Consider the following 25,276-nt stretch of genomic DNA (forward strand, 5'->3'; position numbering starts at 1 on the left):
TGTTCTGTCTCGATCGATACCCTCCTAATGAGGAGTTAGTTATGAAGTGGTCTGTTCCAGCTTTGGATCTGGCCGTCCATTGCCCTTACATTTGCAATGGAGTTAGTCCATTTAAGGACTCCACTAAAAAGAAACTGAAAGCTCTTTCTAAGGTCATGTGCTTTTTTGGCAGGCTCTGCCTTGCCCCGGATTCTAGCTGTAGTTCTCCTGTTAGACAACAATTGAATGGGTTAAATACCTTAAATATGATAATGAGAGATGCTGACATCAACCCACAGATCATTGATCTCAAAGAGCAGATGTCTTTGGCTTTAAATTGTAGCTGTGATGGCTTGTTAGCTGTCTCCCATCTGTCTTCTGTCTGCATTTACTCAGGGCTCTCTAGCTGAAGTACTTCACCATGGAACTTGATTGCAACAAGCATTTATTCTGCATGATTTTCAAGGGATAATGTCTTTTGGAGTTAACATTGGATACTATCCTCTAGGTTTGTACCATCTAGGATGCTACTTTGGGTAGGAGTACTCTCGTTCCCCAGGAAAAGAAGCCTAAGGAGCAGGCTTGCAAGTTCTCTCTCTTTGTTACTTCTCAGAAGCACCCCATTCAGTACACTATACCCTTAACTTCACTCAAAGCTTTGCTTTCATTCCACCTGCAAGACTTTGCATTCCAAGTCTGCCAAATCCTCTGAAAAGCCCTCCTCGGCATGAAGGTCCACTCTTACTTTCCATAGTGGGGGATGTCTGAAAGCTATTTTAAAGGCGTGGATGTCTTGCATATCTGATGCTTGGGTGCTGGAGGTGTTGTCCCAGGGTTACAGGTTTTGTTTTCTGCTCTCTCATCACTTTCTCTCCACCAATCTTCTGGTGTCTCCATTGTGTATTCTCTGGACTTTTGGACCAAATGGTCATTGCTGCAAAATATTTTAGTTTTTTTTGTTCCATAACCTGTTCACTGTTCCCAAAGGAGGTCATTCGACCCTTTTTTGAACATCAAATCCTTAAATGCTTACAGTCATCTTCAAAAATTCTGGATTAAATCAACAAGATACTTTCTTGTCTCTCTACATCAGAGGGACTGTCTAGTCTCGGTGGACATAAAGGAGGCCTGTTTGCAAGCACTCATTTTTTTCTTCTTTCTGTGTTTTAGGGCCTCTGCCCTACCAGTTGTTGGCCCTTCCATTCATTCAAGGTTTCACCGAAGTGCAGGCCTCAATATTGGCCTTTATACACACTCAAGGTAACCATCTGTAGCCATCTGAACAACCGTCTCTTAAGGGAACAGATTCCTGGATCCTTACTCGGGTGTTCACCTTTGGGCAGCAACATAGTTGGTCTAGTAGAGTTGGATGGAATTTGCATAAATGACTAACAATTTATTAGGCAGTTACTGCAATAAAAATAAAAACTCTAATAGCTAATGCTATTGACCGACTGCATCAAATACACCATAGTTACATTTTACCGGAGCAGTTATAGCAATCACCTCCATCTCTGCAGTTTAGAGCAAGTAATGGCACAAATTTCCAGAATGACTATAATCTCCATTCACATGCATAGAATCCTGCTCAAAGATTGGTCAGCTGACACTGCCTGTAAAAGTGGCTTCATGTGTATTCCCAGTGAATGACTTGTTAGCATTCCTATTGGTCCTTTATTATGATGCGTGTCCCCAAAGCTTGCATAAAATCCCAATGAAATCCTTTTTACTTCAAGGTTGCAGCACTACAAAATGTAGAAAAGGTGGGATGAATGTTCATGAAAAACCGTGTGTGTTTTTTCAGCTGTGTATTAGGTTCACATGCATGTTACACTTGTATTTCGGGTATAACATGTAACATGTTCCAGCATCCACTGATTGCAGGTGCAGTGCTTTATAGTTTCCAAGGGAAAAAATATTAAATGCAAAAATATGCATTTATTATTTTTTTCTTTAAAGGTGAACTTTTCTTTTAAGCTGCTTACTCAGAGTTTTTCTTTACTGCTGATTTTTTTCTTCTAATATTTTCTTTTTGCCCTGTTCAGAAAGAAGCCCCCTCTTCAGTATGTGCGCTGTGAGATGGAAGGATGTGGCACAGTTCTGGCACACCCTAGATACTTACAGGTAAGTAGCTGCTTTGCAGAGAGTATGAATTAAGCAATTCTGTCACACAAATAAATCTGTAATAACGCGCCCCCGGCAAAGAATTCTCACTTCTGCTGTCTGTGCAACTGATCTCTACAGTGGCATAGAGAAACCTCAGTCTGAAGATCCTGCAAATCCGAACATTCTTGTAGGATTTGATTGATTTTGTGCTCCATTAGCAACTTTCCCTCGTCAGGAGTGAAAGCAGACACCGGAAATGTGCTCCTTGACAGATCTTTAAGATCTATACATATCATGCCAATTTAAAATCTGACAGGTGCTGCAGGGGAGAAGAACCCCTGCATGCTGGTGTGTCGGGGGAGGGAGTAGATGTTGTCTGCTTGGCACCATGTTATGGGCGGAACATGGTCATAAAGGTAAAGTTAGCTCAGGTATTATTCTGAAAAGAAAAGGTTGGCAATGGCAGCCTCCATACTTTCTCAGTACAGTATTCTCTTAATCCTAATAACGTCCTTACAGGATGTCTCCAATTTACAAGCTGACCTCAATGCACTGTTTAAATGGACAACAATTTGGCAAATGAGGTTTAATGTTGATAAATGTAAGGTTCTGCACTTGAGGGCTAAGAATATCCATGCATCATACATTCTAGGACGGGTACAACTGGGGAAATCAATGGTGGAGAAGGATCTGGGGGTTCTGGGAGATCACAAGCTTAATAATGGCATGCAATGCCAAGCTGTGGGTTCTAAAGCGAGCAAAATTCTCTCTCGTATTAAAAGAGGTATAGACTCCAGAGAGATATCATATTACCCCGGTACAAATCATTAGTAAGACCTCATCTGGAATATGCAGTTCAGTTTTGGGCACCAATTCACAAAAAGAACATTGGGGAACTGGATAAAGTACAGAGAAGGGCAACCAAACTGACAAGAAGCATGGAGGAGCACCGCTATGAGGAAAGATTAGAGGAACTGAATTTATTCTCTCTTGAGAAGAGGAGATTAAGTAGGAATATGATCAACATGTATAATACATAAGGTGGGGATATGATCTCCATGTATTATACATAAGGGGGGATATGATCTCCATGTATAATACATAAGGGGGATATGATCTCCATCAGTAGTTTATATAGTGAACGCGGAGTAGAGTTATTCACCCTGAGGTCATCACAGAGGACAAGGGGGCACTCTTTACGTCTGGAGGAAAAGAAATGTAATTTACAAATATGGAAAGGTTTCTTCACAATAAGAGCTGTGAAAATGTGGAATATACTCCCTCAAGAGTTGGTTCTGGCCAGCTCAGTGGATTTCTTTAAAAAAGTCCTGGATTCTTTCTTGGATACACAGAATATAACTGGATATAACATTTATAGGTAACATTGATCCAGGGAATATCCGATTGCCTCTCGGGGGATCAGGAGCACATTGGATCATGCTTTGCTGGATTTTTTTTGCCTTCCTCTCGATCAACTATGAGTGTAGGATTATAACTTTTTTTTTTTTTTTTTTTTTATGGTTGAACTGGATGGACTTTTGTCGTTTTTCAGCCAGACTAACTATGTATCTATTTAAAGCAGAACTAAATCCTCTTATCCTATACATTCGAGGATGGTGCCACCTGAACCTTTATTTAGACTGCATTTGCCTTGGTGCAGCACATGTGACATCAGCCATTTGAGGGCTTGAAATTTAATTTGAGAGGTGACATATGTAAGTAGCTAGGAAAGTTATTACCAGAAGCATGCAAATCAATGTGTGAAAGTGCCTCTTTTGGGAAACCGTTAAATCCAGTGGGTTTAATTCCACTTTAGAGATTTGAACAAATGACAGAAATACATGATTTTTTTCCAAACATGCAATTTTCCTGGCTGGGTTGCTGTTTCTCTGGCTTCAGTACTTTCTGTCAGATGACAAACCTTTCAGTTACCCAGATCATGAAGGGGGTAGACAGGTCTCTGAATAGAAGTATACTTGGCATTCTATGCTCCAGCCACAACAGAGCTTCTCCACCTTCATACATGTAAAGTGTTTCTTACCCCACTCAAGACCTTACTGATACTGATGCCATACAATTATTGGCTACCTTATTTCTGTCCGATATTCCAGCCCCAGAGCAACCCGTTTGCTTGAACACTGAGAACTGTAATTGTGCTGCTTCTGCTGTTGTGATGTAATCTCAGTCAGAATCGCAGTGGGTCCAGGAACGCTTTCACAAGGACAACCAGGAGTATTGCATGTGTGATTTGAGGTGTCCTGAGGGACAAGTGGCAGCATGAGTGTAGTGTGTCATAATCAGGGATGAAGATGGTAAACAAAATTTGCTTCCACAGTCAACCATGATGGACAGAACAAGGATGGAGACACTTGTAAAGTATGAATTTTATACCTTCCCTTGACCCTGTACACCCCGACAGACTTTTGTAAATTTTTCAGCACCCTGCCTCACATCTTCCTTCTAGAGCATTATCTGAAAAAAAAACACATTCCTGGCATCCCTTTAGACATGCATATTCCTCCCTGCTTGTCACTGGATTCTGCAAATTTCAACTGTACAAAATGCTGAGCATGCACATCTAAAGGGATATCTGGAATGTGTTCCTTATTCTCAGGAACAAAATGATTAATGGCAGAGAAGGCTAATAGCTGTGAGTGGCAGACAATGACAGTATGGATCAACAGGAGGGCTAATTGTTTGGTGATTGAAGGCATTCATACTGGAAATGAAGGTAGGCTCAAGATAGCTGCTGCAGCTTCAAAGAGTTATAACTTGGAGGAGGACTTGCTACAAATATGGGGAAAAGGTAAGGCTGGAGTTCAGCATTATTTAGTTTTTCTTGCATAGCAGGGCTGTACTTTACCATTTCATTTGTGAAAGTGTCACATGACATATTTGAAAGTGGAAACCCTCTAAGTGGTTGGGGGCGGGGGGGGGGGATGGGATGAATCACTGGAAATTTAAGAGGCCTTTTTTTAGATGACACTGTTGCCTTTTTGTCTTTAGCACCACATTAAATATCAGCACCTTTTAAAGAAGAAATATGTGTGTCCGCATCCCTCCTGTGGGAGGCTGTTCCGTCTGCAGAAGCAGCTGATGCGTCACGCAAAGCACCACACAGGTAAGTAATACACATTTTGCATATGAAGAGAAGACTGAAGGCTGGGCAAACTTAGAGTTCAAGAATCATTCTGTCTTGGAACGACACTTGAAATAAACTTACACGGACTGAAAAAGTACCCAATCTAAAAATGGCCATACACTGATTTGAAATTTGGTCATTTGGGAAGGCAGTGGCTGAATTTTGATCGGTACGTGGTTGTCCCTGCTCAACAGAAGTCAATCATTTGATCAGCTGCAGATCAGTGTTTTTTGACAGCTATCCGAATACAATGTCTGGGGAAGGGGGGGGGGGGGGAATTTCTCCATCCACCTTGTTTGTGTAGATGGAGGAATCTTTAAGTTTTTTTTCATGGTTGGACCCACTGACTACATGAAAAAGGAAACCAACAGTGTATGGCCAGATTTACATCACAGCAGAAATACAGGAATCTGTACTACTTGCCTTAATCACTAAATCTAAGCCCCACCCCCTTATGCTTAGGCCTGTCCCTTGTCAGTGAACTGTCAGCTGGCAGAGTCTCCCCTGGCCACTGATGATCTGCCATTTGACAGCACTGTGACAGGGAAGGTACTTTGTCACCACTTGGCCAGAAGTTGAGTCCCTTTGTACAGGCTGTACCTAGAATACAAGGGCTTTGCAGACACAGACATTGATCTGCAGATTAAAGTGAAACTACAAGAAGCAATATTGTAGTAGTTTTAAGGTCATGCTAGTTTTCTTACAGCCAAACCGTAAGCTAATGGCTAAATACAAAATTAAATACTGTGTTTCACCAGCCCCAGGATTTTCAGTTGTGTGCAGTCATTGTTGTGATTAAGACACTCCTTCCAGGCAGTACAGCCAAATCCTGAACTCCCTTTGAGTTCCCTTTACAAAATGGAGATAACCCTATTTTCAGCCAATCATTTTCGGTGGCTGATAATATCGGTGCACCCTTCGTTTATATTATTTTAGTTGTACAGTACAGGACACAGGCAACTTATTCATACATCAGCTGTGGTGTATGGATAGGTTGCCTGTGTTCTGTACTGGACTCCAAGATATGGAATTTACATTTAAGTCAAAATGCTTTATTTTTACAGGCAGCCAGCAGGTGACTCTGCTGTTTTTCTTTACCCCCTATTGTAAAAAGGCTGTGAGCTATAGAGCTCATTAGCTCAAGCTGATGTTTAAACACACAAGTGAGTCCTTCCTTATCGGTTGGCTAATACAAGACAGCCTGACTGCAAGGGGAATCTGCTGCTGTGCTCTCTCTCATTAAAGAATCCCCTTACCCTGACAAACTCTGTTACAGTCATAAGCAAGAAACCAGGAAGGGTTTACCTCAGCTACAGATGTTATTGCTTCAGAATCCAAGCCCAGGTTTGGTGTCCCTAAGTGATGGATGTTTTCTGCTTTGGAGAAGTTTTTTCTTTTTAACCATTTTTTTTTTATTTTGTCACTTCTATCTGAATCTGACTTCATATTGCCCAGGGCTGTCTAGCAGTTTCAGGACTGTACCCGAACCCCACTGTGTGGGGCCAGGCCTGTAATGTTTGCTTTGGGCACTCGATCCCGCGTTAGGCACTTCCAGTGGCAAGAAGTGAAATGTGTAGTTAGCCGCAGGGTGCTATACAACAGGGCCTGGGCAATGGTCCATCTCTGTGGTTCCCAGACCCTGAAGTCCTCTGCGAGGGTATGTGTACCGTGGCAGACAAAGCATTGACCTCTACTAGGCTCAGGGATGTTGATAAGGTGAGACAAGGATTCCCTATGTTTTGGGATCGGCTCCTAGCTGTTAGTAGACATTGTATGCTTAGCACACAATGCAGAAACATAGGCAGGGGAATTGGGAGTTGTGTTACTCCGTTAAACCTGTCTCTTATAGTGCCTCAAGCAATTTAAAATTTTGTGGTTTTCTTCACTACCTAGACTTCGTTTCAGGATGATGATATAGTAGCGACATGCCTCGTGGCTAATGCACTTCCACATGCCATATCTGCCGAAAAACGCACTCAAATTCTTCCTGCCAACACAGTCACAGGAACTTGGTCAGTGTCTCAGTTATAACAGCCCTTTCATTCTGAATATGCAAAACCCCATTCCTTCCATATCCTACCCCACTAGTGATCCCCTAACTTAAGCAATGGCAGATCACAGAGGCACGGGAGCTAAGACAAAAGGGTCAAATAGCATTTGTTCTGCTGAGGGTATGACACCACTCTCGACTTATAGATCCAACTCAGGCCCATAGCCTGATGTTAAGCCTATGTGCGCCTGATATGGAGCTATAATGAGATTTCTCTGCCAAAATGCTTGAATTATTCTGAAAACATTCAAAAATCCCACAACCCTCAGTATCCAGGGGTCAAAAATATTACACTCCCTCTCTCCCCTCTAACTCTGTTCATGAATCAGAGTTTAAACCTATTTGAGGATGAAATGGAGGAAAGCAAGGAGTGTGTAGGTATTGTAGCTGAAGCTGCATGGGATTTTGCAACCTCTGCTTTTTATGGGACACAAGCCATGGTTTCTTGACAAATGCTCTCCACTATCGACTAACTGATTGATGTTTTGCAAAATAGTGTTGGGCTAGTAGTACCTGAATCTCTAAAGCCCCTATGGGAACTAGCATGCTGTAAAAATAAAAAAATACTTTTCTCTTCCATTCATTGAAGGACACACATAGATCTTTAGATGGTGACTATAGGGTTAGTATGCCCCTGCAGTTGAAGGACAATAGGTGAAACAACAAAGACAAAACACACCCCAGGGGCATTCCCTGCTGGTGGCCAAACCTCCAATCTGCAACCTACAGCTTAGTTTAGCTTTAGTTAATGACAATTACTCCTTTCCCACTTGTGAAGAAACTGGAATGTTTTTTCTTCTTGGCAGATCCACTTTGCATTGCCTGCCAAATTCCCCTGTCCTGAAAGCCTGTGCTCCTTTCTCCGCGTAAGCAAGGCGATGTTGGGGTTTTCAGGGTCCCCTTTAACCTTTGACTCTTTTTGTATGGCTGTGGAAGGTTTCATAGCTTGCATGGAGAGGTCTTTATTGCAGAAACCTCCTAGAAAATACCCTCTTACATTTGCGTCCAAGGGTTTGGACGATAGACTGCCTTTCCCCGCGGGTCAGCAAGTGGCGATCAGAGGCTTTTATTCCAATCTGTTCACAGTCTCAAAAAAGGAAGGCGTTTGTCCCATCCTGGATCTGAAGGCCTTGAACGCTGTTGTGAAGGTACGTAAGTTTCACATTGAATCAGTGCAGTTGGTGGTTGCCTCTATTCACCAGGGTGACCTGATAGCCTCTATTGACATCAAGGACACCAACTTCCATGTGCCCATCTTCTGCAACCATGAAGGCTTCCTCCAGTTTGCAATAGGATAGCTCTATTACAAATTTGTATCTCTTCCATTTGGTCTGGTGTTGGTGCCTCAGGTGCTCACCAAGATGCAAGGCCAAGACTGGCTCTCTTATGTGACTTAGTGGGATCTCGAACGTGGGATATTTGGACGGTTTGCTCCCACAGACGGAATCTTTGATGGATCTGGAACACGATGTTGTGATCACAGTTCATTAGCGGGAAAAGTTTGGAAGAATCCTGAATCTGCACACCTGAACCTTAATATGGGCACCAGAGTATTTCTTCTACCATAGAATCTTCAAAAGCTTTGGCATCATGTTCTCTGTGGATGGTCTCCCTCCTGTGGTGCATGAGGTTTCTGGTCTCGTTTCTAGGAAATTCTAACCAAATGGAACAAGACTACAGGGTCTCTGGATTCATCTCTCTCATTTAGCAAGAGCATCTTTGACTTGCTATCTTCACACCCCCCTTCACCTGTCTGGGAAGCTCTTTCCCCTCCTGTGTTGGAAGATCATCACGACAGGTGTCTTTTCAGCTGTGGGGGGGTTGATGGGTAATCTGTCGGTTTTAGACCAATGGTTCCCGGAAAAGAACAGACTTTACATCAATGTCCTGGAACTCAGAGCGATTTGACTCTTTATTTCCCATTGGCAGTTCTTCTCGAAGGCTGCCTGTTGCCTACATAAATCACCAGGGCGGTACAAAGATTTTGGCGGCTGTAGCTCAGATCCTCAGTTGGCCAAACTCCATGTCCCAGCCTTGTCTGCTGACTACTTCAGTCCTCAGTGTCTGGATCAGGGGGAAGTGGTCTCTACACTTGGATGTCTTTCACTGGATTGCTGGAATGCTGGGGCACGACAGATGTGGATCTCTTTGCATCTAGACTCAAGCAGAAATTTCCCAGGTTTGTGGCCAGGACTCTGGGCCTATTCATTGCATAGAATAGGCCCAGAAAGATGTAGCACACAGAAATGCTTAGACTCCTGGTAGACAAGCCTTGGTCTCTTCCAAATAGACCAGACATGCTGCCACAAGACCCCCTGTTCCACCATGCCTCTTAGTCAGTTGCTTTAACAGCACGGCTATTGAAACCTACAGTGGATATATAAAGTCTACGCAACCATATTATTTTTAGTTTTTAATGTTTACTTCCTCCCCCTAAAAGATTTCTGTTTGTTTTTCCATTGAGTTGTACAGTTTATAGGTTCCAGTAAAGGTGAAAAAGTTTTGAACTTTGTCTAATTTTTTTACATCACAGAAATCTGACATTTTAACAGGGGCGTGAAGACTTTTTTATATCCACTGTGAGTCCTGAAGGATAGAGATATCTCTGACTCTTTTATCTCCAGCTTACTCAACACAAGAAAATCTACCTCTGCAAGATCTATCATCTCCCATGGAAGGCTTACTTTACTGGGTGTGCGGACAAGAAACTGAGTCTCAATATTTTGTTGTCTGCATTTTGGCCTTTCTTCTGTGTTGTCTTGACCGACAACTGGCCCCGAGTACCCTTAAACCGCTATTAAATACCAAAAACAGCCAAGACTTGAGGGAGTTGCTCATCTTTCAATTCAGCCTGTTTTGCTTTGGGATTATAACCTAGTGCTCTCTGCATTTCAGAAACCCTCCCTCCCCCTCTTTGAGGCAATTGGTGCTATCCCATTGGAAGACCTCACATATAAGGTTGTCCTTATGATGTCCATTACAACTGTTAGGTGTGTTTCTGAGCTTGCAGTTCTTGCATGTAAAGAGCCTTTTCTCGTTTTGCACAGGGCAAGATGGTTTTGAGATCAAAACCTTCTTTTCTACCCAAGGTGGTCTCTGTCTTCGACCTCAGTGAGGACATTGGGTTTGATTTACTAAAACTGTAGTGTGCAGAATCTGGTGCAGCTCTGCATAGAAACCAATTCGGTTCCAGGTTTTGTTTTCTTTTGGTCGAAGCTTAATTGAATAAGCTGAAGTTAAAAGCTGATTGGCTACCATGGACAGCTGCATCAGATTTTGCATCAGCTTCTAACTTCAGCTTGTTCAATCAAACTTCAACCAAAAGAAAAAAACTGGAAGCTGATTGGTTTCTATGCAGAACTGCACCAGATTTTTGCACTCTCCAGTTTTAGTAAACCAACCCCATTGTCTCTCTCTCCCACTTCATGAGGATTCTTTTCTGCACCAAAACACACCAATGAGATTTCCCTACAATTGCCAGAATTGCAGGGTCTACCTGGCAGCCACAACTTCTGTTCAAAAAACGACATCCCTTTTTGTGTTACTTGTCGGACGTTCTAGAGGACATCGTGCCTCACACTCCACCATTGGACTCCACGTGGATCAGACAACATATTTCCAGGGCCTACGCATTTAAAGTGGTTCTAGAGGCAAAAAGGTTTTTTTCACCTTGATGCATTCTCTAATTCTTTACATTAAAGTAAAAAAAATTTTAATAGCAGCCCCCCCCCCCTTAAATGATTACCATTCTCAATGAGTCCATTCTCAATCCAGTGCTGTGCCTGTCTGCTATAGCTCTCCTCTCCTGGTCACATGGCAGACTCTGACGGCAACAGGGGCCATTGGCCCAGTGGGGAGATAGTGGGGGGGGCAGGGCCAAGCCATGCTATGTGGGTCTATGGACACACAACCCAGCTCAGGAGTGCGCCTGTACGAGTGCTCCCATATTAGGCATTGGCGGAGGACCACAGAAGTGGAGGTTTGGGGCGCTCTGTGCACTGCCATTGCACAGAACAGGTAAAAATAAACCTTTTTTTATTAAAGGAAAAAAAAATTGTGTTTACAATTGCTTTATGGAACAGCTTCCTCCTTTCTCTATAAGAGCTCAGTCCACCAGCTATGTTGGTCTCTCTTGGCATTTCCAGCATCAAACATCTGTTTCCCATATTTGCCACTTGGTCCCTCTGTTCACACGTTCTCTAGGTTCTACTATGTGGAATTTCAGGCCTTGGCTGATGCAAGCTTCGGCCACAAGGTTCCTCAAGCTGTCATCAAAATGTTTTGGGGTTCCTTGACCCTTTATTTTTTTGTGGGCCTGTTGGCAGTTCTGTTTGCTTTGTTGTTGCCCAACCGTCAGTTTATTGCTAGGGTACATCTCATAGTCTACGTTTACATGTCCTGTACTGCACTCCAAGATATGGAATTTAAAGTTGAGCTCATATTCCTGTGGTTTTTCTTTTTTTTTTTCTCTAAGGAGAAAAGTCAATCACTCTGTTGTAAACATGGTGTTTTCTTACATATAGTATAGCACTTTATTCCAACATTTCATCAAAGATAAAACTTCAAGTTTGATACATTGTAGTGGATGCCTATAATTTGAACCTAAATTCTGTTCTGGGAAACGCAGTATGCTATATACATGAGAAAGATGATTTGGCTTACAGTAAGTCCCATCTGCAAACTGAGTATTATTGCAAGAAAGAAACTAATTGGTGTAGCAATTACTGTATACGCTCTCCAGCCACTTTGTTAGGTACACCTTGCTAGTGCCAAGTAAATATCCCCCACACCATTACACCACCACCACCAACCTGAACCATTGATACAAGGCAGGATGGATTCATGCTTTCATGTTGTTTACGCAAAATTCTGACCTGACCCTACTATCCGAATGTCGCAGCAACCAGTCTGTCCATTCTCCTCTCCACACAACTGCCACTCACTGGGTATTTTCTATTTTTCGGACCATTCTCTGTAAAGTTTAGATATGGTTGTGTGTGAAAATCCCAGTAGATCTGTTTTTGAACCAACCCTTCTAGCACCAATAACCATGCAACGTTCAAAGTCACTTAAATCCCCTTTCTTCCTCATTCTGATGCTCGGTTTGAACTTCAGCAAGTCGTCTTCATCATGTCTAGATGCCTGAATGCATTGAGTTGTTGCCATGTGATTGGCTGATTAGCAATTTGTGTTACCAAGCAATTGAACAGCTGTACCTAATAAAGTGCCAGTGACTGTATATGTTATATCCGTAAAGTGAAGGTTTTCTTTAACTAGCTGCCGACTGCAGATAGCCGAATGACGGCTGCACTGCGGCCGGCCAGTTCTGGGTGGACGTCATATGACGTCCTCCCAGAACGAGCTCTCCTGGGCGCGCACCCGGCGATCTCCGTGATCGCTGTGTCCTACGGACACAGCTGATCACGTGATGTGGTAAAAGGCCAATCACAGCGGCCTTTTACCACCTGATCAGCGGTGTCCAATGACACGCTGATCAGAGGGAAATGCAAGTGCCGGTTCTCGGCTGCACTTTCTTCACGCTGTCAGATCGTGAGGAAAGTACTGCCGAGAACTGGCAGTTGTCAGAGCGGGGATCGGCACCGATCATAAGGGCACTGATGATCAGTGCCCTGATGATCGGTGTCCAGCAGTGCCACCCGCAAGTTCCGCCCACCTGTGCCCAGCAGTGCGCCCACTAGCTCCGCCCACCTGTGCCCAGCAGTGCACCCACCTGTGCCCAGCAGTGCACCCACCTGTGCCACTCTGCAGTGCCACCTACCTGTGCCCAGAAGTGCCACCGACCTGTGCCCAGCAGTGCCACCCACCTGTGCCCACCCACCTGTGCCCACCAGTGCCACCCACCTGTGCTGCCCACCAGTGCCACCCACCAGTGCAGCCCACCAGTGCTGCCAGTCAGTGCCACCAGTCAGTGCCCAGCGGTTGTGCCAGTCAGTGCCACCAGTCAGTGCCCAGCGGTTGTGTCAGTCAGTGCCGTCTATCAGTACCCATCATCAGCGTCACCTATCAGTGCCGCCTATCAGTGCTGCATATTAGTGCCGCCTATCCGTGACACCTCATTAGTGCTGTCTATCAGTGCCGCCTATCCGTGCCACCACATTAGTACTGCCTATCAGTGCCCTTTAGTGCTGCCTATCAGTGCCGCCTATCAGTGCTGCCTCATCAACGCACATCAGTGAAGGAGAAAAAATACCTGTTTGAAAAATTTTATAATAGAAACAAAGAAACTTTTTTTTTTTTTCAAATTTTTTACACTTTTTTTATTTTTAGCGCAAAAATTAAAGCGCCCAGTGGCGATTAAATACCACCAAAAGAAAGCTCTATTTGTGAGAAAAAAATGATCAAAATTTCATATGGGTACAATGTTGCATGACCGCGCAATTGTCAATCAAAGTGCGGCAGCGCTGAAAGCTGAAAATTGGCCTGGTAAATAAGGGGGTATAAGTGCCTGGTAGGCAAGTGGTTAAAGAAAAAAATATATATATTTCAAAATACTGTAGTCATTAAAGAATAGCTGTACCTTTAAAAAATGCATAGGATATATTAAACTACTCAGGGATACCAAGCAGAAGGTGTCTCTTGTCTGTTTGTCTGAGAGACCACTTTAATTTCTGTTTCTATCTTCGTTATTAGACCAGCGAGATTATATCTGTGAATACTGCGCCCGAGCATTTAAGAGCTCCCACAACCTGGCTGTGCACCGCATGATCCATACAGGAGAAAAGCCCTTACAGTGAGTGCTGAAATCCCCTCCTGATGTGTTGCAGTCTTCCCTCCGCCTGCACTTACCAATTTTCTTTTTGCTTTTTCCCCTCATTCTAGATGTGAGTTCTGTGGGTTCACTTGCAGACAGAAGGCCTCCCTGAATTGGCACATGAAGAAGCATGATGCTGATTCCTTCTACCAGTTCTCCTGTGGCATCTGCGGGAAGAAGTTTGAGAAGAAGGACAGTGTTGTTGCCCACAAGGCCAAGAGCCATCCTGAGATCCTATTAGCCGAAGCCTTGGCGGCCAACTCTGGCGCTCTCATCACCGCCAACAACGAACTGCTGCTGCCAGAGACCCCAGCTCCCTTGGTTCCTGGGGCTCCCATGGCTCTTGATGCCCCCATGGCTCTTGTGGCTTCTGCTGCTTCTGATGCAGCCACCACAGAGGCCCAGGAAGAGCCAGCACCATCCCAGACCATCTACACCACCTCCAGCTCTAAGATTTTAGTGGCTTGCTCCACGCAGCCAGCAGGAGGACTGGCTTCTAACACACAGGTTCCTATTGAGGATGCGGACTCTGCAGGACCTTAGAAGGGAGAATCTGATCCCTCTGCACAGCACCTAGACTGTTTCCTTGTTCCCCTCCCAGCTGGCTGGCTGTCTCACCCTACCAATGCTTTCTCTCTTTCCTTGTAATATCAGAATAGGCTATGACCAGGCACAAAGATCTGACCCATCTGAGGTCATCAACATTTTTCTTTGACTTCTCTGACTTTCTTTCATAATTCTGACCATTAACCAATTATGCTTTTCCCTCAATCATGGTTTTTTTTATCTCTTCTGTCCTTCGTTACCTTTTTTTGTTTGTTTAATTTCCTTTTTCTCTATGCCCCACCCTGTCCCTGTTTCCTCTCTTTGGGTGCTGTGCCCTGCACACTCACTGTATATATTATGTTTAAAGAATAAAACTGAGCTGTTCTGTCTCATATGGAGCCCTGTCCCCCAAGCAAAGCTGCTGATGTTACTTGGAGCGCTGCTTGCGGTCTCTTTTGCAATCTGTGAATTACCAGCCCTTCCCACTTCTTACAGGGATATTCCAAATTTTTTATAAAATTGGACCCTTCCATGTAGTAAGATGAAGGGACCAACCTGTACTTCTGTTCCATCTTAACATTTTACCATAAAATGGATGGAGCTTCTTGACAACCAACAGCATGTTGAAAAGTTGGCACATGTCAATAGATCTGGGGGGTTGAGTGATCAGGGATTAGGTATGCCTGTGGCTTTAGTGCTTTTGAGAGATATATTCCCCCTACTGCACCTCTTAAGAACAACATAAGAGCACCTTACTTGGTCTTAATATCTACAGGGTATAATAACGCTGCTTGAGCTCAGTAGTTAGCCATGGAATTTAGTTGGCTCTTAGAAAAGAGGAGTTAAAGTGAAGACAATCTACTGTCCATGGTGGAGTCTCCAACAGAGGTCAAGTTTTAGTTTTAGGGGGGCTTTTCTGGGTCTATTGCAATCCTTTATCAATGTCAGTTGAAGGGATGGGAGTTGCAAAGTGTCTGCCTTGTGCCATTCTGCTATAATCTGCCTCTGATGCTGTGAAGGCTAGTATGATTCTGTGCCTTTTAAAGTCTAGGGACGTTTAATTTATATTTGATCTTTGGCCTCTTTTCTGACTAGAATGGAATAGCACAGACCACCCAAGGAGACAATATATACTCCCAGTGCCTCCAAAGTGTGTGTGACTGAGCAGTGATTACCTCCTGTTTAGCTAAAGCAGGCTTTAAGATCCGACTCCAGCCAAACGTTTTTATTTTGTTTTGGGTAAAGCTAGAAAGGGTTAGAACCTCTGTCAGGATTTTGCTGTACCCTGTGTCCTTACTGCGGAGACTCCACCTCACTTTTTATCAGGACAGGAAGTAATTGGAAGATTCTCCAATGGGTATGCAGATAAAACAACATATCTTAATCTTATGATACAGGACAAAGGCTGAGTATTAATAGACCCTGGGTTATAGGCTGCTACCAGTACCTTCAGGTGATTGGACACTGGTAAAGCTTTGACATCCTGTATTTGGAATGTTTTCACTTTACAGCCTGGTGGTAAAACTCAAGCTCTCAGAGCTTAGTCTCAACTGGATGACCAGGTGTCACATCACACCACAGGTGGAACATTTTACCACCACGTCCTCCTAGAACCATTATTATATGGTACTCAGGTGCTTCCTCCTCATCCTGTTGCCAAGAGGATTTCACTACAGGACAGTTTGCACCCGGGTTGTAGCATACTCCTTCTCGGACTCGCTTATCGTATTTTTGCACCCTACTCCATGAGTACAACACAAGGGACTATCACTACCCAATGCAATGGCAAAAATCAGGCGAAAAAGGGCAAAAGCTCAGGCAAACATTTGCACTTCACAACAGGAGTAGTTGTGCCAGTACTCCTACAGGACAGGTTCAAGGAATTCAAACCTGTTCATGGTACCAAAGCCAAACGTGGATATTCATCCTATCCTGGACCCAATATCACTAAACAAATACCTTCAAACTCCAAATTTTGCATGGAATCCACAAGGTCAGTTATTGTCTCAATTATTGACCAGAGGGATACTTGGCATTCGTAGACAACCAAGATGCTTGTTTGCATATTCTCATTTATTTTCTTCATGAGCATTTTCTATGGTTTGCAGTAGGATAAAATCACTTCCACTTTCCCCAGTCCACTTATATGGACAGAGAATCACTGTTCAGTGATCTCTGATGTCCACATCCCAGGAGTGGGCTTAGCTCACCCAGTCACCGCCTGGACCAAGGGGAATGGGTCCTTCACTCCATCATCCTTAATCTCGTGTCAGAGATAAAAGGACCCCAGGCATGGATATCCTGGCCTCCAGATTTAATAACAAGTTATCTCTGTGGCCAGGACCAAAGGTCCTCTAGCACTGGCATTGGATGCCTTGGTAATCCTCTGGTCTCAGTTCTTGCTAATTTATGCCTTGCCTACTCCACAAAATAGAGCAAAAGAAGATATTAATGATTGTCATTGCGCCAAACTGGTCCAGGAGAACCTGGTACATAAACATTCTCAGAATACTAAGGGGAAAAACCCTTGGCCTCTTCCCAACAGGCCAGACATGTTGTCTCAGTACCTTCTAGTCTATCCTACTTCTCAGTCACATGAAGTCCAGGTCTTAAAGGACACAGGGACTTCTGAGTCTGAAATTCCTATTGTGGCACAACTGCAGGCTCAATCCCAAGCCACGCTGCCTGTGTCCATAGACTAAGACAGCATGGCTCGTCCCTGCCCCTTTGTCATAGGATTTGATTGGCAGACGCCAGTGGTTCCCGCTGCTGCCTCTTTGTCCTGTGAGGAGGCAGAGAGTCGATGCTCTCAAGCACATCGCTGGGTCGAGATCTGGCTCAGGTAGGTAAAAGGGAGGGCTAGGGGGGATCCTGTGCACAGAAGGTTTTTTTACCTTAATGCAGGTAAAAGGTAAAAAAAAAAACCTGCCTGTAGAACCACTTTAGGCCCTCTAAAAGGACAGATTTCGGACTTGTTCAGTTTTTCTTTTCTCAAAAACCTCTGGTCTCGCTATCCCTTGTCAAAACTTTTATTAAAGATGTATCTTGGATCAGTCCCCCTTTACAGCACCCTATGCTTTTTTGGGACTTCAACCATTTGAACCCATCTGGAATATCCCCTTAGATGATCATTCCTGTAAAGTGGCCTTCTTGGTTACTATCATGGATGTCAGATGTGTCCCTGGGTTATCGGCTGTTTCTTCTAAGGAGCCATTCCTGATTCTATACAAAGACAAAGCAGTCTTGTGCCCAAAAACACCTTTTTTTCCTTAAGAGGTATCAAACTTCCTCTTCAGTGAAAATAAAGTCCTGGCATCTTTGTGCCCTGTTCCAGAGCACCCAAAAGAAATTGGTCTTCACTACCTGGACTTAGATCCATCAGAGCAACCTCAAAGCAACATCTTCAGTCAGGAAGATAGACTTCCTATTTGTTCTATCTTCATGACCTCGAAAGGGACATCCTGCTTCCTAGTCAACCATAACTAGATGGATAAGACAACTCATCACCAAAGTTTACACCCTTAAGGACAAAACTCTTCCTACACTTTTGTGCATTCAGTCACATTCCTGCACCAGGCCTCTGTTGCTTTGTAAGGCTACCACCTGGTCTTCTGTTTATTTCAAAGTTCTACCAGGTGGATGTCCAATCTTCTGTGAATACAGTTTTTGGCCACAAGGTTCTTGCAGCAGCACTTTAAAATTTGGTCATTTGACCCTTGTTTTTGGGCCTATTGGCACAGTTTTGTTTGCCTAGTTGTTTCCCTTATTCATTGCTTGGGGATGTCGCAGGGTACTGTGAATACTCAGCTACCCATGGAATGGTGTAGAGTTACGCAGGGGTTTGCTCTCAAGATTGTGCCAATGTCCACTCACATGGGGGTACCAGCCTATAACCCAGGGTCTATGAATACGGAGCTTGTGTCCTATACTGTTCTCCAAGATATGGAATGTAGAAGCAAGTCAAAATTCTTTTTGTGTCTAATAGAGAGATACAGATGTTAGAACGTCTGAAGTTTTTTATATCTGTCATTGCCAGTGACAACCACCCAACCCCTCTAGTTTCTTGTATGGGTGTCAAAAGGACTGGGATTGAGGGAAAAACCCCTCAAGGGGTCATAACTTTTCCCTAATCTGTCCAAAATGGATAAGGTCATCCTGGGTACACCAGAGACCAGGCAGCCAGTGTTCTCTATCCATTAGGACCTAAGCAGTGGGAGCATATGTCATCTCCATCCATGGTCTGTGGTACAGTGGGGCCACATAGCAAGTTTATTTTAAAAGCACATTTATTCTTCATTCCTTCTTCTTTTAGAACTAAGTTGGTAGTTTGGGGTGAGTAAATCTTTGCACTTTAAAGTGATGTTCAGAGGGCAGTTTAATATCTAAAATAGTTTTCTTTCAACTTGTGTCCAGTCACTAGTTGCTCTGTTTGCTTGCTTCCACCTGTAATTGGTTGAGCTTCACCTGTTTGCACCAGTCCCCTGCACACAAAGCACTCTCCTGTCCTTTTACAGACAACAGCTGTTATTGTGCAGTGTTCACCGCTCGGGACATCATGGGCCTTCTGCTCTAAAAGGGAAACAGCCTTGTATTTTCAGTGGGTACACATTTCACCTCCTCCTTGTAACATTTACCTGACATTATTTCTATTAGACTTGTTTTCACTTGCTTGCAGTGTCCTATTTTGCCCTTCATGCACAGGTTTTAGGTTTCTACCTCTAGCAGCCAACTGTATAGGAGCCCAGTTAGCTTCCATGGTCCAGAACTGCTAAGGTCCAATAACTGCACAAAGTCTGTAGTTTCTCATCAGTCAGAGCAGACCAATGGACTTTCATTGGGAGTGAGGAACAGTAGAGTGCAATCACTGCTTAGTGTTACGAAGCCAAAACATCTGAACATCTTTATAAAAAAAAAATACATAAAACTGGCCATACACGGGTCGAATTCCGAATTTTCTTTCAAAAATCTTTTCTAAGAATTTTCATTCGAATTTCGCACCATTAGTGGGTCACAAAAACAGCCGATTTTCGTGTGACCATTGAATTTGAGGGATCGGGCATGTTGGAATTTTTTTTGAAACAGGAGCGAATTTCGAATCAATGATGGGAGAATCGTGCAAACCTGTGACCTGGAAAGAAAAGAAAATTCTTGGCCACGAAAATCCTTTTCTGTAGCAACATGAAGAGAAATTGGAGGCTTGGTTGGTTGAATTTCGAAATGAATGGTGGCACCATCGCATTACAAAATGCACGAAATTTGCGATTTTTCTAAAGAAAATTTGTTCGGAATTCAACCCCTGTGTGAACTGCATTAGAGGCAAAGTTTTTGAAATATTAAAAATTTTAAGCAGATCATATTCAGATGTATATTAAAGAGAAAACAAAAGTTGATTCTATTAAGGGGTCAGTCCATCCTTTTTAAAATAGATATATTAATTTCAAGCAAGTACTAGCCGGTTAAACCCCCCCATCAGCCTCTTCTATATCCTAGGTATTTTAGCGAGGAGCGCTTACCATTAAATTCACAACACAGTTGTGCCACTGGCGAGAGTCTTGTCGCTTCCTCTGTGTTTCCATGTTGTAAATTAAATGGGAATAAATAAATTATTTATAAATAAATGACAAATTCACCACTGCCTTGTAATCCAGGGCGGAGCAATCCCTGTGGGTGGGAGGAGCTGGGAACCCAAGTGCAGTGATTTCAGTGCCTGAATTTAACCAAAAGCTCTTTCATGAGTTTTGGAAGGACTAAGCCTCCGAAGCGCCTGAAAGAGTTGTTTTGCCCACAGCACCCAATCAACATCTCTATTTCACAGTTTTTATAGCAGATTAACAAAAAATTAGAAGCCAAGAAGTTGGCAAGGGCACCGCTTTTTTCTTTTAGACCATTTCAGACATCTTGCTCTTACAACTCCCATTGCACTGTAACAGTCAGTCATGTGCTTTTCTTTGTACACCTGCTCTTTGCATCTTGTTTTGCACGAATAGTGATCATAGGATTTGCGGTCCTTTTTGTTTTGCACTATGCACTGTTATCACTCTACACGTGACCTCTTGCACTTATTCTTCCTGTTCACTTTTTAAACTTGAAAAAAAATTAGATTTGATTTCCTTGTTTTGAATGTTTTACTTGCTGGTAGAGAGAGACTGACTTTACTTGTTTTTCTGTTGTGAGATGTAGATCATTTTTCAAGGTAAACTCTGTAAGAATTCATTATGGAATCAAATGGGGTTTTGGAATTTGCTATAAAGTGAATCTGGCAGGACAAAAGAAACCGGTTCGCTTTAACGCCCCTGTCCCAAGCAGGACATACTTTCCCGCACCAATCCATTCAGCTCCTGGAATCAAGAAAAAGGAAGCCATGTGTAAGCCTCAAGTCACCCCAATCAGAACAGACAAAGGGCTGTGTAATCTCTCCATCCCCACTAGACCAATCCTCAAGCACCAGTGTTGTCACATGACTCCTCCATATCCAGTTGAACAAGGTAATAGTTCCTGGTCGGCAAACAGAATGAATAAAAGCTTAGTATGTACTGCTTGGGATGGGACCCTAAAGCATATGTAAACTTAAAGTGTTACTAAACCCACAACCGTAAAATCAGTCTGTATATGCAATAAAGCATGCTTGTTATACTCACTGTGGAACCTAAGGGGTTAATCCACCGCACTGTGTAAAAAGGCTGTTTGATCCTGTCTTTTCTGATCCTCCCTTCTACTGTCCCCAATCCATCTGCTAATAGAACAGAGCCTTGGGGCTAGCTCAGTTTGGTGTGTAATGCTAGAGAGGTTTTTTTTGTCTTTTTAGGAGAGTGCATGTGATCAGCACAGGGCCAATCAGCACTGTCCAGACAGCAGGTCAGGGGTTATGCAGCCTCATAGGACAATCAGGGGAGAATGAAAACTCCTACAAGCTTTAACCAGTGCTCTGCTGGACACTGATAGAAGTCACAAGACTGCTCTAACTGCTGATGAGAAAAGGTATTTAGCAGTTTATATTTACTAAAATAATTGCATTTCCATGTTCTGTGTACTGTGGGAGACCAGATATAGTGAATGCAGGGTCTGGGGAGATCAGATATAGTGAATGCAGAGTCCTGGGTTTAGTAACACTTTAAAAGCAAAAAAAAATATACAGTATATTTCAGGTTGAAAATCCATAAATGTGCATTACTTTTCTTTTTTAGAATTTTTTTTCCTTTATTTTCACGTGGTGATCCAGCCAGTAAGTCTGTTCTTTTTCAACTTCCTTTAACAGACCAAGCTGCCTAGCAAAAGTGGCAATTAGAGAGTTGAGACAAATTATTCAACACTGGCAGGATTGTTTACAGTGGTTAGCTTTTGAACATGTTCTAGTGAATTTAATACTACCCTATCCACTGTTTGCTTGTGAAACTAACATTACCCTCTCCATCAGTTGAGAACCCTGCTGGCCATGGGTGGTTCCATTGAGTGTAGCCACGCTAAGGCAGAGTATGTTACTAGCTGGATCATCAAGTGAAAATAGAGAGGGAAAAAGTCTAAAATTAGATCACTACATCTAAGGATTGGTAAGCTGCAACAGATTTTGTTTTCGGTTTAGATATGCTTGAAAGAAAACTTGCTGCTTTGATCTGCATGGGCCTGGCACAGGTATGCTTTAAAGTCCAAATCCAGGAAAAACTTATTTCAGTTTTGGAGACAATGGGGAAGGGTTAGAAGCACTGTGATGTTTTAAATGCTGTCTGATTGTGAAAAAATTTCCATGGACCTTCGCCAGAAGTCGATTACTAGATCCACTTCTGTCGAGTAGGGATGGCCACACACTGATCAAAATTCAGCAGGTTCCTACTGAGCTTGCTGGATTTCGATCAGTGTCTGGCCAGCTTTACAGCCAAAATTGTGTTCCCAGCTCCACCCATTATACGGTGGCCTCTTCCTATAGACCTTTTACATGACTATTTCAAAGTGTAAATGGAAGAGTAATACATGAGGACACACTGACAGTGCCTCCCGATAGTCCTTCTCAGAAAGGTATACTCTTGCATCCACACTTCCTGGTCTCCTCCCCACTCCATCGTTTTAACAAAGTAAGGGCTTCCGGGAATGAAGAAGTATGTGACCTCACTCATGTAACAGTGCTTGAGCTTGATCAGCCAATCACCAGGCCTGAACATTGTCATGTAGAGGACAATGGCCTCCTCCCCATTCCATCGCTGTAATGAAGTAGGGGCTTCCGGAAATGAAGAAGTATGTGACCTCACCCATGTAACGGTACTTGGGCTTGATCAGCCAATCACCAGGCCTGAACATTGTCATCTAGGGGACAGTGGTGTCATCCACCTGGGTATGCTCCATGAAAGCTTGGGAGTTTACCAAAGCAGAAATTATATTGGTTGTAGAGTTGTGGATCCAGAAAGGCGGTCACATTAACAGACCCTGAGAGGTGTTTCTACTCAGCAGCATCCAGTGAAATATGGTTTGGTAAACCTTCCCTTCAATCTTCAAATGCCCTTTATGTCCTTATCTTTAAAGTTAACCTTTCCAAAGAGAAATAAGAGTGCTGCCATTGCTGACCATCAGAAAATGCTAGTTTCCTGACTTATATGAATCCTCTGGCTTCAAAACTGACACATTGAGCTGAAACAAGTATTCATATTAGAAAAGTCACATTAAAGCCAGTTGTCCTCTACAGATCTGTTTTCGGTTGATAAAGCCAGAGCTTTAGCCTAACATTCAGAATGCTTGCATTGAGAATTTACCCATGGCATCCTCTCGGAAATATTTCTCTAGAACGGGAATTGTGGTCTTCTGTAAAGATTGCTCTCCTTTGTCTTACTTGGGGCACCTCCAAAAATTACATCTGTGTATATCTTGTGTATCATAATCACAGAATGTAAAAAAGAGCCTGCCACAGCAAATGTAATGCAAGTGAATGTTATATAGCATCTTAATAGGCCTGGTGTAGTAACAGGGTCTCCATAACATAAATCTGGACAATTCAAATTGAGCATATCATTTTTATAAATTCTTTATTTAAAGAAAACCGTACAAAAATATGTGATGGGTAGAGGCCATACTTTAGTGAAACGGGTAGATTGTGATGAAAACTCCTGTCCCTTTCTGAAAAATGTTACCTATCTGGTGATGAAAGCCCAATTTATGACATAAAGCATGTATTATAATTGTTTGCCATGTCAGTGTATACACCATAGTTGGGGTGTAGCATGTAACATGTTACTGTAGCACTGGCCCCTGTACCCTCCTCCCGATTCCCCCCCTGTTGTGACAGCTAGCTGTGGATGGAAAACTACAAGTACCGACAGCCTTTGCGGATGTCTGCTTGTAGTTATGACTAAAGCTGTTGAGCTCTGTGGTTGTTCATTAATTCTTCCTGTCAGTGTGACAGCTCACCCTGACAGTCTGCAGGAGTCCTGCATGGCACCGATGATCTGCTGATCGCTGGTGAAATGCTTTCCAGGCTCTTAAAAAAAAAAAATAGTAAATGCAAATTTTTTTTACCTGCAAAAAAACGTGCATTTATTATTATTTTTCTAAAAGTGAACTTATCCTTTTAAGGTGTTGCAGTATAAAGAAAATGTGTATTTTAACTTTAGCTGCCCAGATGTATCCGCTTATGTTTTCATCATGTACCCATCATAACTTGCTCTGGCGTATGACAGGGTTACTTTAATAAAATGAAAGTTAATAACCTCAAAATAAAACATATGTCATTATACAGATTACACGCTGAGAAAAAAATATTTCAAAAGCTGCAACTATAGCTGTGTTACCTGCATAGGTGTTATAAATGTTCCCCAACATTTTTCTTCTTCATATCCTTTGGTGCATCAAAATGTAACCATCTTGGAATACAGCTGTTATCAGTACTAAATGAGTACTTTTGTCAGTGAGTAGAAACATTTTATTGTGACAGGTTCTTTTGAGCAAGCTAGTAAGAGGAAATGAGGGTGGGTGATCAACGCAAGCACTGCTAAAAGTCCTGGGTAATTCTGGTATGGGGTAATGGTGGTAGTTATGGCTGTATGAGGAAGATGAGCGTGGGGTAGGGGGGTCCGTGTAGCACTGAGGGCAAGGCTTCCAAATAGACTGTAGCAGACTCTGTAGGATGAGAGAAGGAGAGAAGCGCCTCTAAGTGCAATATATCACTTTATTCAGGTGTAAAGGTAGGAACACTCACATAAATAAGGTAAGTATTATCATAAAAACCGTGGTTGGTGTAACCATCAGTAAGGTGGGTATCCAGGGTGAAGAGCTGTCATCTGTGTGGGGTATGGAGAAGTCAGCGTGCCGCTGGAGCAGTGTGGTGGCTGGAGGGGAACAGCTGTGAGTCCGGCGTGCATGTCCTCCCTCAGAGCCAATTGGAACGCAGCGGTGGCGTGGCCGTGATGACGTCAGATACCCAAGGTGCACTGCGACGCGTTTCGGAGCATACTCTGGCCGGGAAAGGCGGAAGTGCGCTCTTTTATCAAGTAGCTGTTCTCCTCCAGCCACCACGCTAACTTCTCCATACCCCACACAGATAACAGCTCTTCACCCTGGATACCCACCTTACTGATGGTTACACCAACCACGGTTTTTATGCTAATACCTTATTTATGTGAGTGTTCCTACCTTTACACCTGAATAAAGTGCTCTACTGCACTTAGAGGCACTTCTCTCCTCTCTTTTTAGCAAGCTCACT

General features: G+C 43.2%; 1 protein-coding gene across 3 annotated transcripts in view; it reads left to right on the forward strand.

Annotated features, from left to right (window-relative positions):
- Nucleotides 1-20,701, forward strand: part of ZFP91 (ZFP91 zinc finger protein, atypical E3 ubiquitin ligase) — a 96,863-nt gene extending 76,162 nt beyond the window's left edge. For all 3 annotated transcript variants that reach the window (XM_089683692.1, XM_089683690.1, XM_089683691.1), the window contains 4 exons: nucleotides 2,025-2,103; nucleotides 5,092-5,206; nucleotides 13,929-14,028; nucleotides 14,118-20,701. In XM_089683692.1, the coding sequence (XP_089539818.1) occupies nucleotides 2,025-2,103; nucleotides 5,092-5,206; nucleotides 13,929-14,028; nucleotides 14,118-14,592 (769 nt within the window). In that variant the 3' untranslated portion in view covers nucleotides 14,593-20,701. The remainder of the gene's footprint in view (nucleotides 1-2,024; nucleotides 2,104-5,091; nucleotides 5,207-13,928; nucleotides 14,029-14,117) is intronic.
- Nucleotides 20,702-25,276: the final 4,575 nt, after the last annotated feature.

This window comes from Staurois parvus, unplaced genomic scaffold, assembly GCF_062004578.1.
Source record: "Staurois parvus isolate SC_StPar_1 unplaced genomic scaffold, SC_StPar_1.0 ptg000320l, whole genome shotgun sequence".
In the NCBI taxonomy this organism is placed as follows: Eukaryota; Metazoa; Chordata; class Amphibia; order Anura; family Ranidae; genus Staurois; species Staurois parvus.